This window comes from Cnephaeus nilssonii, assembly GCF_951640355.1.
Source record: "Cnephaeus nilssonii genome assembly, chromosome: 21".
In the NCBI taxonomy this organism is placed as follows: Eukaryota; Metazoa; Chordata; class Mammalia; order Chiroptera; family Vespertilionidae; genus Cnephaeus; species Cnephaeus nilssonii.
In genome coordinates, this window is record NC_137092.1 from 22,011,431 (window position 1) to 22,026,537 (window position 15,107).

Genomic DNA, 15,107 nt, shown 5'->3' on the forward strand with positions numbered 1-15,107 from the left:
AGGCTGATGCTCTATCCACTGACCCAAATCTGCTAGGGCCAACAAACTCTTTATTGAAAGACCATTATTTACTAGGTGCTAAGACTAGAAAGATGTTCAAGGAACTTTAGATAGTTTGGTGGAAAGTGGCAGGAGGCAAGCAGGGGCCAAAACCTATAAAGGACTTTGTTCTTCTGAAGTTTAGATGCTTCGGTGGTTTCATAAATGATACTTATTTCATTTTAAAATAGTTTCTCTACATTTGAAACTTAATTTTACAAATATATGCAACTTGATATAGACCAAGTTTTAACACTTTTGAGACCACAACATATTATTCTGTACTGATTACTTAATCTTTTTTTAAATCCCTCAATGCACCAAGTAACTTCTCACCTCAGGGCCTTTGCATATGCTGTTCTCTTTCTTTTTTTTTCTTTAATTTAGTTCAGAAAATTACTGGACCCTATTTCTATTAAAATTGTTGACACCATCTTCTATATTTTTCTATATTATGTTATGTTTTTAAAATATATTGTTAGAATTAGTTTTTCTACTATTGCTAGTATAGAAACTATTTAAGAAATAAGAAATGAAGTGCTATCAAAAAGTTTAATTATCCCAATTATGATAGAAGAAAAAAAAAGTGATCTCATTATCAGGTGGTTTCAAGCAACTATTATTTACAAATTAAAACATTAAATGCTGAGCTCTGTTTCTGGTCTTCATTATAAAAATCTGAATAGCGTTTGCAAAGGTAGCACAGAAGAATTTGGAGACAGCAGGGTTCCTTTCTGGTTCTCTCCCATCACCTCTGCCTTTTCATTCTAGGGGTTCTTCAGCAAGCGCCTGAAAGGCTCCATCAAGAGGACCAAAAGCCAATCAAAGCTTGACAGAAACACGAGCTTTCGGCTTCCATCTCTTCGCAATACAGATGACAGGTAGGAAATTAACTTGCTTAAAACAAAAAAAGCAGTTTTAGTGTTGTGTGGTTTTTTTTGATAAGGCATGTTGGTCATCTGTAACTTTGCATCAATGACAATTGGAAATATCCAATACAAAACTTACTTTTTTGTCTTGCTCATATTAAAGCAAGGTCCAAAATGTTGACTCAAATACCTAGCCAGTTTAAGAATCTTATAATATTGGAGAATGTATGGATACATAGTGCTATTTTATAGAATCAAGTTCTACTGGTCAGAGATATGCCTTTTTTTTTTTTTTTTTAGAATGACTATAAGGTATGATGATGATGATAGCTAACATTTTTATGGGCACTGTACCAAATGCTTTATATACATTTTCTTGTTTAATCTTTATACTAATCCTATAAGATATGAAGTTAACCTCTTATAATCCTACTAGAGGCCTGATGGACAAAATTTGTGCAAGGGGCCTGGCCCTCGCAGCCACGGTGGCTTGGCCCTCACAGCCACCGCAGCTTGCCCTGGCTCTTGCAGCCCCGGCTTCATCCGGAAGGTCGTCCGGCTGTTCGGTCTAATTAGCATATTCTTTTATTATTATAGATAAGTGGCAAAAATGGTATTTGAACTTTGGCAGTTTGGCTCCAGGGTCCACACTCTTCACTGCTATGTTTTCTTTGCCCAGCATATGGATTAGGTCTTACTGCTTTTCAGTGGCGCCTGGAAGACATGTATGAAAAGGAAGCCCTGGATTTCAATAATTAGAACTACCAGCTTGAGTAAACCCCAAATGCATAGCTCACTAATGATAACAACCTTCCAAAATCATTGAATGTGTGCTAGGATGGGTACATTTTTAATACTTTATATTTCATCATTATTAAATAAAATCTAGGAAATAACACTTATTGTATCTTGACACATCATCACCATCATCAGTATTTATTGAATACTGACTATGTGCCAAACCTTTTTAATGTAGTTTTTCATGTAATACAACCCTAAGTGCTACTATTACTATCCTCATTTTACAGATGAGGAACTAAGGCAAAAGAGATTGAGAGTCTTGCCCAAAGTCACATTTGAACTCACATCTGCCTTTCATATTTGATACTCTTATTTATACTTGGGTTTCTTTTGTTTCAGTAAGTCCATTGTTTTCAGTTATCTGCAAAACAAACTTCAAATATATGGATTATAATCTCTATAATAGCAGATTATAGATTTACCAGAAAGAATTACTCTCATTTTGTAGAGGAAGAAATGTGTCTCCCATACTGAGTTGATAAGAACTACTGCTTTATCTACTCTCCTTATCCCTGAAATACATTAGAGGTGTTCTGTGAAATTTGCAAGTCTATTCAATTTGCTGTGTAATTGTATTGTTCATTATCTCTATTATACCTTTGTATTAAGGTAATCTTAAAAAAACTGATCTTTTCTTCTCATATCCTTTCCTTAGATTCCTATTATTCTGCAGCTTTTATTATTATAAGAATTTAAATTATTTTATAAATACTTTAATAAAAGGGAATGACAATTTTTTTCAGAATATTGTTTTTTTTAAGAATAAGGAGGTTGTGCAGCAACTAAAACACTCTCAATTCAATAGCCAGCTTTGCAGCATCCTGTGTAAATGAGGGAGACAAGGAGATAGTTTTTACACGAGGTATGCTTTATTTTTTAAACTGGCACAAAATATCACTTTCTTATTTTCAAACAGATGTTCTCTTCAATTCCATTTTGCTTTAGGTAACCTATAGGAATTCTTGGATTGAATTACCAAAAGATTATATTCTCTAGAGTTTCTTACATCACTGCTTTGTAGTTGGTGCATAAGAAAAAGGACATATGTCACCCCAAGCACTTGTACATCAGGGTTTATAGCAACATCCTACCTAATAAAAGGGTAATATGCAAATAACCATCACTCCGCTACGCCCACGATTGGGCCGGCGGGAGGCTGAGGGGCGGGACTCAGGGTGGCCTATCCAGCCGTTGAGAGGCACGGGGGGCAGGCCTATCCAGCCATTGAGAGGTGCCGGAGGCTTTTGGCCTGGTGCACGAGCGGACACCCAGCTCCCTGCTTTTGATGGCAGGGGAGCTGGGTGTCCGCTCCGGTTCCAGGCCAAAAGCCTCCCTGGTGCACGAGTGGACACCCAGCTCCCCTGCCATTGAAAGCTTGGTGCACCAGCAGACCCCCTGCCATTGATTGCAGGGAGCTGGGGGTTTCTTTGGCCTGGTACACCAGCAGACCCCCTGTGATTGATCACCTGGGCAGGGAGCTGGGAGTCTGCTTTCAGCCTGGGCAGGAGCAGACCCCCTGCGATTGATTGTAGGGAGCTGGGGGTCTGCTCCTGCCCAAGAGGCTTTTGGTCTGGGCAGGCCTGGGCAGGGGCTGAGCCAGTGATCAGAGGGAGCTGGAGAGGCCTGTCCAGGCCTAAAGCTTCAGCCAGAGGCTTTAGGCCTGAGCAGGGCCCAGCCCTCCATTGGTGTGAACTATACAGGAAACACCTTTTCTGACTGCACATTGGCTAAGCTTCCTGTATGCCACTGGTAATATTCTTAGTAACTTGGGTAATAAGAATCCAAAAAGGTGATCTAGGTTTTTTCCACCACACTTCTGGAGAAAAAAATGAAGGTCCACTGCTGGAAGGCTAAGACATGTCATATCCTGCCCTAGCCGGTTTGACTCAGTGGATAATGCCTCAGCCTGCAGACAGCAGGGTCTGGGTTTGATTCTGATCAAAGGCATGTACCTATGTTGCAGGCTCCTCCCTGGCCAGGGCCCAGATCAGGGCTCATGCAGGAGGCAACCAATCAAAGTGTTTCTCTCTGTCTTTCCCTTTCTCTTCCACATTCTCTAAAAGTCAATGGAAACATTCCCTCAGGTGAGGATAAAAAATAAATAAAGAAATCCATATCCTATGAAAGACACATCTTGAAAATGCCTAAAGAAAGTTGTCATTTTTTCTTGGTGAAGGGACTGGAGTCCGTGTTGATGAAAACACCTTGGTGGCTGCGGTGACTGACAGTGGCTGCAGCAGTGGGGTGATGGGGCTGGTGCCTTCCCCTGACCAGCCCGGTTGCCTCCCACAAAGGGAGGCCAGACTGCGGCTTAGGCCCGCTTCCCATGGGGAGTGGGTGTAAGCCATCAGTTGGACATCCCCTGAGGGCATCCAGTATGTGAGAGGGGGCAGGTTGGGCTGAGGGACCCCCGACCCCCCAGTGCACGAATTTTGTGCACCGGGCCCCTAGTTATTAATAAAAGCCAAAAAGTAGTGATGACCCAAATGTCCATCAACTGATGAATGAATTAAAAAACATGGTATATTCATACAGTGCAATATGATATGGCCATAAAAAGGAATGAAGTACTGATACATGGTACGACATGGGTAAACTTTGAAAACTGTATGCTAAGTGAATGAAGCCAGTCACAAAAGACCATATATTATATGATTCCAATTATATGAAATATCCAGAATAGGCAAATCTTTAAAATATTTAGAGATAGTAGATTAATGATTGCCAGAGGCTGGAAATATGTGGGGGAAGAGGGTGATAAATGGGGAATGACTGCTAATGGATGTGAGGTTTATTTTTGGAGTGATGAAAATGTTTTAAGTGTAGATTGTGGTGATAATTCCACAACTGTGAGTATACTGAAATACACTTTGAATGGGTAGTTTTATGGTATGTGAATTATATCTCAATAAAGATGTTAAATTGTTTTTTTAAAGAGCTAGCCAGGAAGTACTTTACAATGAGCCTCATTAGTCTATAAGCTCCACTCCAGCAAACAAAGCTTCCATTGAGCTTTTTAGTGCATTACTCTTAAATAAAAACAGATAGCAAGATTATCCAGATATTGGAGGAAAGTCTCCAACATGAAAGACAAATAAATAGGAGGAAGGAAAAAGAACCCAAACGAAACAGAGACAATATATAGAGCCAAAAACAACTTCAGAACATAGTGAATATTTTCAAAAGATAAGATTGTGTATCTGTGAGACAATAGCAAGAAGGAACACCAATGAAATAAGGAAGAGAGCTTGGAAATTAAAAATATAAAAGCTAAAGTCATGTCCCTCTCCCAGAAAGTGGAACAGAAAATGAGAAAAATCAACCCAGAAGATTCTAGTAGAAGAGAACATAGAAAAAATTTGGAGAGGAGATTGTTAAAGAAATAGTACAAGGAAATTTCCTAAAACAAGAAAACATAAAAGTCCACATTGGAAATACCACCAAATTCCCAGCACAGTGAATGAAAAAAGGACAAAAGAAATGCCCCCCCCCCCCAAACACACACGCACACAAACACACATACACATCACTTGACATCATCATGAACTGTCAGAACACTGAGACTTAAAAAATATCTTAAAAGCTTCTAGAAAGAAAAAGTAGATTACATATGAAGAGGGGGTGGAGGACTGCATTGGAATTCTTAATAGAAATATTGAGAAACAGAAGTCAGTGGAGCAATGTCTGCAAAATTCTGAGTGGAAGTTATTTTCAGTCCAATATTCCAAACACAGGGCAGTCCTTGAATGTGAGAATGAGAAGTCAGGAGTTGGTTGTATAAGCAATCGGAAACCTTTAAACATTTTTTAGTAAGAAAATAACCTAATCATAATTGTGCTATGTATGGTCTAATCCAGCAGTGGAATTTCAAATGACTTCGTTTGCAGAGACTAAGTTTGGGAGGCCAGTTAGCAAAAAGCTATTTGTAAGAAATAATGAAGGCTCTGAAGAGGGTAGTGGCAGTGGGAATGAAGAGGCAGAGACAAGATAGGAGGAACATTTTAGAGGCAAAATCAATAAGATGTCACAAAGTCATTATTGTTCCAAAGCCATCTAATCAGATAAAAGCTGGTAAAGTGATTTCCTAGAATCAATATTGGCAGCGTTTTCACATTAAAGCCATGTTATGTGTGAGAGTGTTGGGATAGGAGAAGACTCTGATATTTCTGCCTTTCATTCAAATATACTTTGAAAAATTTGAAAAACTAGGAAATACTGAAAAACTGTGGTCAACTACATTGTCAGGCATTCCAGGATTCCAAATGCCTGTCAGGTTGCCAACTTTACTCTGGAAGTGCTGCTTAAATCCACCAGTCTTGAGTAAAGATAAGCACATGTAGAATTTTCTCACCCTCTTCTAATGTCCCTCAAATAAAAACCTTCAAAGTAATATTCTCTATTCTGAGGCTCACTGACAAAGCTTGTTTGTTCTTTGTCAGGAGATAGTAAAACTGAGTGTAGTGTTCTTGAGCTTCTCCTATTTAGAACTATTGCTTTAAGTTTTTATTTTGAATTTATCTACTCAAAATAAGTTGTAAAAATAGTACATAGGTTGCAAACCTTTCTCCCTGCTTTCCCAGTGGTGATATCTTATAATTGTATGCATATCAAAACTAGGTAAGTAACATGGGTACAATACTATTAACTAGATTACAGACATTTTTAAGTTTTCTCCAATTTTTGTATGCACTCATTTGTGTGTTTATTATTAATAAAAGCCAAAAAGTAGTGATGACCCAAACGTCCATCAACTGATGAATGAATTAAAAAACAGTTCTCTGCAGTTTTATCTTATGTATACATTGATTATCTATACACTACCACAATTAAGGTACAGAGTTGTTTCTTTTCCAGAAAGAACTCCTGCTGCCCCTTTATAGTCATACCCGCCTCTCCCACCCTTCCCTGTCTCCTAGCAACCACTAATTTTTTTTTCGATTTCTTTTTTTAATATATTTTTATTGAAGGGAAAGGAGAGAGATAGAAACATCAATGATGAGAGAGAATCATTGATTGGCTGCCTCCTGCACGCTCCCCACTGGGGATCGAGCCCGAAACCTGGGCATGTGCCCTTGACTAGAATCAAACCTGGAACCCCTCAGTCCTCAGGCCGACGTTCTATCCACTGAGCAAAACCAGCCAGGGCATAATTTATTTATTTATTTTTTTACATTTCTATAGGTTTATTTCAAGAACGTTATATAAATGGAATCATATAGTATGAACCATTTAAGATTGGCTTTTTCTTTTCTTTTTTTTTCACTAAATAGAATGCCCTTGAAATCCATCCAAGTGGTTGTATCTATCAATAGTTTTGCTCCTCATGTTGCTGGCTAGTATTCACTGTATGGATGTATCAGAGCTGGTTAAACCATTCACCCACTGAAGAACATTTGAGTTGTTTCTAGTTTTTACCTATTATGAATAAAGTTGCTGTGAATAGTTGTATACACATAAGTTTTCCTTTCTCTGGTGTTAATACACAACGATGCAATTGCTGGGTTGTATGATGAGTACATGTTTAGGTTTATAAGAAACTATCAAACTATTTTCTGGAGTACCTGTACTATTTTACATTCCTACCAGCAACGTTTATGGGGTTTTTTGTGTCCCAAGAGATTTTCACCTATATTTTCTTCTAGATTTTAGAAGTTTTATGATTTTTAGTTTTTGTTCAGTCTAAGATATTAATTGAAACTGCAAAGTTGCTCCTGCCAAGCCAGTTATAGGGAGTCTGTCTTTCATTGTCTTTTTTTCATCTACTCATAACATAGTGCCTGGCATATCACACACCTAGTAATTATTGATGAATAGATGGATTCATGCATATATTCATTTATTCAGCTAAACTAGAAACAAATGGGAAAGCAAATAGTCATGGATTTAGGAATGATTAACAAGTAAACGTCATTGAACTCCATCAATTTTTCCTTCATTTACCTAACTCTTTTCACCCATACTTAATTTTATGGAAATAATGAAATTAAAAATCTAACAAAATTCAGAAAAAGAGAAAGAAAAATTAGTAGTCTTTTCACTCACCCTTTAAATAGCAAGTATGTTCGTTGAGTTGCTTTATGAGTGTGGTTTGGTTTAGTTTCATGGGTGTTTTTTAATTCAATATAGTTGTGTTTATATTAAATTGTTTAGTAGGCATAGTAGAGTTTATTCCATTTGTAATTTAAGGACAAAAAGGAATATGGTACAATTTCTGTAAAGAGATTGTCATATTGGAGGCTAGTTGAATTTTCTGCCTTCCAGAACATGTTTTAATATTTATAATCTTGTCTTCCTTCTGTGTCCAAATTCATTGTATGTATACGTGTATTTGTACCAAAATACCTTGAATGTCATTTTTGTCTATGATGATATATTTCCTTCCCATGTGTTTGTTCATTTTAAGTGACAACTCAGGCTGACAAGTATCCTTTTTTACCATTAGCATCTGGGCTCATTAGACCATCCTGTCTAGAGACAGAGAACAGGAGAAGGAAGATCAGGAGTGTATGTTATGTTTCTGTAAATAGCTTTTTGTGTGGCTGGTTGTGTGGGTTTCTTTTAAGCTAACATAAAAGCAGTGAGTAATATAAGCAGCAGGGACTGGCTTTAACTGCAGCAGGTACCCAGTGCAGCTAGAAGGACTTTTTTTTTTTTTTTTTTTTTGATACACAAGTAGAACTCTGGTGAATGAACTTTAATTTCTTTCTTTCTCCTTTAATTCATGAAGGGAAACCTTTAGCATTGTGGTATAGGAAAGGATCTGCTTTTACAAACAGAAAACATCAGTTGGATGTTTTCATGGATACCAGGTTTGAAAAATAATTGAAATTGGGAAACAAGTAAAGCTACATTTTTCCCAAAGTTAGATCACAGATGCCATTTTTTTAAAAAATGATGAGACCCTGTGTAAAATTGCTGGTGTTAGGATAACCAAATTTTGTTAATTACTACCTGGGAAATTTTCAGGTGAGGCAAACTGCCTTGAATATAAGTATACATTGTTTTACCCACTTATGGCTGAGCTCTCTCTTCAAGAATTCAGTGGCAGAATATGGAGTCAGGACTGCCAAGCCAAGCAGAAATTCACCTGCACCGGAGTACAGGATTTTGTGTGGCAATAAGCATTTTTAATGACAAGTTTCCCAAGTTTGGAGCTGAATATAAACATGTGGCAGATTGAGCTAGCACATCCAAGCACTATTGGTGCTTCGGGGGAAATCTGGCTTTTTAAAAAATTGGATTGTTAAGCTGAGTAAAATCCAGCTGTGTTTTACTTAACACTGCACTAATCAAAGTTGACTCCCTTTTTCTTTGTCATCACTGTATCCAATAGTGTTGGCTCCTCATACCCCACCCATTCACATTTGTCTTTTAAGACTCATTTCAGATACGCATGTGTGTTAAAGCAATATAATAATCACTCACTGTAGTAAGTAATAGAAAGCCTCTCCAGCCTGTAGTTTATCTCTTAAAGAGGTCAGAAGCTGCAGGTAATCTTCATTTGCAAAGTAGTTAGATTTTTAACCCTTACATCTCACATTGCTAGAGGGAGGTCTTGGAGCTTACACAGAAATCAAGAACTACTAAGAACTAATATCACTTCTGGAAAGCAGTTTCATGAAAGCGAGAAATAGTTAAATTGGAGCCTGAATTATCCTTATATGGTATTTGGCATTAGTGGGTAAGGGTGTGGGTGTGGATCAGGGAAAGAACTTAAGGGATTCACTTTCAAGGTTAGGTTTCTTAATGAGGGTCATTGTCAAAGTGGACTGGAAAAAATGTTTTAAACTTTTATTCTCTCAATAAATTCACATTTTGCTTTCCGTTGGAGAAGTAAGTAAGCTGCCTTACCAGCTGCTAATATTCTCTATTCAGCAGATCTAAGAAAATAAATTCTTATTGAAGGTATAGGAGATGGTAAACATGATTTAGAGGGGATTTGAGGGTACTGGTGCTATTATGTATAAACTAGAGGCCCGGTGCAAGAAATTCGTGCATGGGGGGGGGGTCCCCCTCAGCCCAGCTTGCACCTTCTCCAGTCCAGACCCCTTGGGGGATGTCTGACTGCCGGTTTAGACCAGCAGTTAGACATCTCTCTCATAATCCTGGACCACTGGCTCCTAATCGCTCACTTGCCTACCTGCCTGGTCACCCCTAACTGCCTCCCCTCCCCCACCGGCCTGATCACCCCTCACTGCTGTGTGCCGTCCTGGTCGCCCCTAACTGCTCTCCCCTCTCCGCCCCCCGCTGGCCTGGTCACCTCTTACTGCACCCCCTGCGGCCTGGTCGCCCCTAACTGCCCCCCCAACCTCCTGCCGGCCTGGTCGCCCCACACAGCCTGCTTGTTCAGTTGTTTGGTTGTCCCTCACTAACCCCCCTGCCGGCCTGGTAGTAGGCAGCCATCTTGTGAGGGTGTGGGGGTCAATTTGCATATTACCTCTTTATTATATAGGATATTTCCACAGATAATGCCATCCCCACCCACCCATCCCCCAGCCATTCCCAGGCTGCTTGATCTTACTGTTTACTATAATCCTGCTTCTCTGGGAATTACTTCGGTCTTTGCAGAGAAACTTTCTTCTCAATACAGGAAGGGCTTGCTTATTTATTCAGTAGTAATGTGGAATATATTAGAGACTTTGGAGTTCAGTTCATTGGGTGGGTGTTAGTATGTGCACATACATAACATACATAAATGGTGAACAATAGAAGATTCTGAACTCTTTGTTAATAATTGCCATTTCGGAACTGGGAGGAGTTTTGAATTCTAATTCCAAATAACTTGGTTGCAAAATCTGTTTATAGCTGTGTTTGGAAGTTAGACCTAAGTATTGAAATGAAATTTGTTAAGCATTGGAAATTCAGTGAATAAAGAAGTTTACCCAATTTTTTTCTAAAAGAAAAAAGAATGTGTAACCCAGATAAGATAAATGTAAAGTCATATCTAGAAACATTAGAGTAAGCACTGCACAGAAAATAGAACAGATGTAAGAGAAAGATTGTACTTGCAAGGTAGGATGTAGCAAATACCTTCTAACAGGAGGCAGGGAATCATATGAAGCAAGCTAAAACTTCTCAGCTTTGTTTCCTAGTAGAGTTGAGATTCTCCTCCACCCCCAGGTTGCCTCGGTTTTTTCTACAGCCTTTGACTAGGAGAAATTGTTAATGGAAATGGATGAGGGCCTTGCCATTCCTTTTTTTCTCTCTTAAAGTGGTCAAGCTTGCAGAGCATGCTCCTTGAGTCCTTCAGGCCGAAGCTTCTCCCTGCTGCCTTCAGCTCTAATCTCCTTATAGGTGTAGCACCATGGCAACAGGCCCAGCCGAGAGCCCAGGAACCTTGTTTGTGTTACCTAAGGGGCTGATGCAGTCTGAGAAAGAGAGGAAGGAATATTACCGATCCTGCTGTCTGTTTGGAAGATGACTTCATGTTCTGCTGTTTGTCTTTCTGTTCTGCTTCTATTGAGGACTTGAAATTACACCTGGAAAACATTGATCCAAAGATGTTATCAGTAATCGAAGGCAGCAGGGAAACCATCTTCTATTGGTTCTTGTCTTCTAAACAGAGAGTTGTTTTCTGAGATGTAGTTCAGAAAGTGACTTGCAATACCGTGACATGTGGCACCGCTATGCTTTGGGGTTGCACTGCCAGTTGGCTGTACAATTGCTTCATGTAGGTAGACATTTATTTTGTTTGAAACAAAATTAATTTCTGTTGTATAATATTTTCCTAGAGAATTTTAAAAATAAATAAAAGTGAGCCTTTTGTCATCCCTCCTATGTTAAATATGCCTTTTGGTTTCCTGTTGTGAGGCTCACTACCAGAGTGTGAGGCTTTTTCCCTCCAAATAACTCCTCCTGGGAAAATGGGCTGGAATTGTTGTTTTCTGTATGTTTAAAAAAGATTACAGTATCCTGTTGCCTCAACCAAGCTTCCTATGAAGCATAGTGGGAAAGTTGTATGCTAATTACATTAAAGTAAAATTATTTTAGCATTTAATTATTTATAGTTGTTGTGCTGTCTTTGCATTATATAACATGTCATTATCTTATCCAGTAAAACAAAAGGAAATAAATGTGAAGTTGCTACATTTTTATGTATAAAACATTATTTGGCTTTTGTGCATACTTTCATGCAGCATTAGTTGGCTTTTGTGCACACTTTTGTGTATTATTAATGCTAAATATAATTTTTGCCTTTTTGACCTTAAAAAGACTACTGAATATCAGAGCACACGTTTGTTAGTCTAAACATTAAATGGTGGTTGGGTTTTTATATATGGAAAGAATTAACTAAAATCCTATTGCTTAAGATGTTTCTTATTATATGGAGTTTATTAAATGATGTTAGAATGGAAACAGAGGGAAAGAGCAGCCTTTAGTGCTAATTTTCAATATCTCATTACTTTATAATTTAACTGAAAGCTACTCTGACATTTCTGATATTTGAGTTCCTTTTAATGTTTTCATGGTTATTTTAAGGAAATAAATGAAGCTGCTTATTTAATGTGTTTTACAAAAATTAATGTCTTCACACAAGGCATTTCTTTTTATCCCTATTACTAGGTACTTCTGCTCGAAGTATATATTTATTTATATATATAAAAACTTTGGGGTTTTCAGCCAATAAATACTATAATTACTGAGTAAGACTGCATGGCTATCCATTACTGGATTAAAAAATATTGTGCTTTATATTGTTTGACTTTGCTAATTCCTCCAAGGGGAAGATAGTAAAGTTCTAGCTCCTGTGGTGACAAGAGTCATGATTCCCAGCCTTCTTTTTTAAACAGCTAGGAAACAAAATCAGTCAGGATGCCTGAATGGTGTTCACAAAGAACTGTTCTTCTAGATGAGAGCTTGAACATTTCTTTTGTGGGTGGGAGGTTTCTTCAAGGCATTTTATTCTTTATTCATATTTATACAGTAAAGCATGGATAGAACCAAAAGCTTGCCAGAAAAGAATGTCATATTGAGATGGAAATCAGACCTTTTGAAAGGCAGGGTCTTGTGCTGAAAAGCTTGGCTTTGACTGTGTGTGTGTGTGTGTGTGTGTATGTGTGTGTGTGTGTGTGTGTTTATTCTGCCAAAGCAGAAAGAAACAGCATGCGGATTTAGCCACTACTATTTTATCAGTAATAGAAGAGGATAATCTGAAAAAGAAAATAATGTCTTCTGATAATACCTTTGTATAAATAAGAATATATAAGATAACCTTGAATAGTACATATTTCTCCATCTCCAAACAGGAGTGAGGATAAAAACATCTGTACTGGAGCTTTGAGCTCCCTTGAGACTAGTAAAATTATGGGATGTATTTTTGCTTTATTGAGGAAAAAAATGTGTGAGTACACACAAATATATGTATGATTTATATGTGCCACATAAGTATGGTTACTGTTATTATTGTTACAGATTAACTATTAATTTGCTCCTCATTTATTTTTTCCTTAGTCATTTATACATTTCTTGTCAGCCTCCACTGCATTAGACTGTCATTTCCTTGTTGGCCATGTAGTTACACTGTCTTACACATCTTTTTCTATGTTAGGTCTCGTGGGCTGCCTAAACTGAAAGAGTCCCGTTCCCATGAGTCCTTGCTGAGCCCATGCAGTGCAGTGGAGTGTCTGGATCTTGGCAGAGGGGAGCCCGTATCAGTGAAACCGCTTCATAGTAGCATCCTTGGACAAGACTTCTGCTTCGAGGTAAAAAAAAGTATAGAAAGAAGGAAGAGTAGTCGAACAACAAGCAGATTTTCTATCTAATAATTCTGTGATTTTATTACTATGGTATTGATGATTTGATCATCTTAACTAGTTTTCAGTTATTGGAAATTACCTACTTCTAGGGAAAAGGCTTGGAAATCTGTCAATCTAATTATATTGGTGGTTAAAGTTATCACTGATGGCTTCTCATTCCTTTTGACTTAATCTGCTTTTAAAATAAAAGTTCTTTAGTACATTCTCAGCAGAGGCCACAAGACTAACAATAACATTAAATTTGTATTTCAGTTTTTTAGTATTGGTAAAGATATCAAACACTATCTTGTTATTTTTCTCCTAAAAGTCTAAGCCTCAATTTTAATGATTTTCTGAGGAAATTGACCAAAAGGTAATTTTTCTAACTGTATTATGGGTAGTTTAAGATCTGGGACCATGTCTTATTTATTTTTATAATCCCCAGCACCTTGCCCAGTTCCTGGCACATTACAGGTGCCTGATTTCTTAAATGAACAAATTGTCCTTAACCATTTCAACATGTCACTAATATAAAACTTATCAATGAGATTTTTTTTACCTTCTTTTTTGGGGGAGGAGGGTACTAAGTCTTCAAAATCACCTGTGAAATTTTACATTTATAGCGCATTTCAATTTGGACTAGCTACATTCATTTCAGGTGTTCGCCAGTCATATGTGGCTAGTAGCTACCATGTTAGATCAGAATAATATATAATCTGATCTAATTTACTAGGTTATAATCTGAGATTGAGTTAATATGTGAGCACACTTAGCAATTTGGACAAGTCACTTGTTAGTGTGTTTTTTTATAAGACACTTGAACTTCCTGTATTTTGAAACTCGGCTCAACAGGTTGTATACCAAGCCCAGTGTTAACTGCTAGGCATATAGGTCACATGTTCCATTTTTAAAGAAAAGTAATAATAGTGATCAGGTTAACCTCCTAAAGACTAAAAATCACAGGTGAGTTGCCTAGTGGAGGAGAAATAGGTTCCAAAGACAGTAATCCAATACTGGTAACTCTTTTCAGTTTCATTAGTACCATCTTACAATATTATAATGAAGGTGATGCTAGGGGGCACCCAGGGAGGCCTCAACCTGATCCAGGTCCTTGTCACTGAACAAGAAGGAATTCAAGAGCATGACAGAACGATTTAGCAAAACGCAGTAATTTATTAACATGACAGTATCACTTCAGACGTGAGAACAGGCAATCTTGGAGAACGAGACATGGTGATGGGGTCTGGGTGGAAGGTTTTTATTAAACATGAGCAAGGGGTGAGGGGATTGAGTGGTCCTCTGCTTCTGAGTCTGGTAGGGTGACTGCTAATGCAGCTCATCCTTTTCTCTCCTCTCCGGATAGTGATTTTATTTTTTATTTTTTATTTTTTGGTCCTCCAATTACAGGAAACTGGAGAGGGGGAAGCAGGGGAACAGGTGGTGAGTGAAGGTTGAGTTTGTGGTGTTCCAGACAAGACCGAGGAGGGGAGGGGCAGAGCCTGATGCCTCAAAAGCAGTCCCAAGAAACTGGACAAGCTGTTTTAGAGACTCTCTTCCCTTTTTAGTTATTCTTTATTAACTCTCTCAGAATTGAACATATTCATTAGCAGTTCATTTAAGATGTGTCCTGGAAGGTTTTTAATTTTGGTATTTCAGAACAGTT

At 38.0% G+C, this 15,107-nt stretch overlaps 1 protein-coding gene across 3 annotated transcripts in view; it reads left to right on the forward strand.

The window, feature by feature from the left end:
* The window catches only part of RASAL2 (RAS protein activator like 2), a 256,627-nt gene that overhangs the window by 206,081 nt on the left and 35,439 nt on the right, over positions 1-15,107 (forward strand). For all 3 annotated transcript variants that reach the window (XM_079761430.1, XM_079761431.1, XM_079761432.1), the window contains exons 5-6: positions 811-920; positions 13,258-13,411. In XM_079761430.1, the coding sequence (XP_079617556.1) occupies positions 811-920; positions 13,258-13,411 (264 nt within the window). The remainder of the gene's footprint in view (positions 1-810; positions 921-13,257; positions 13,412-15,107) is intronic.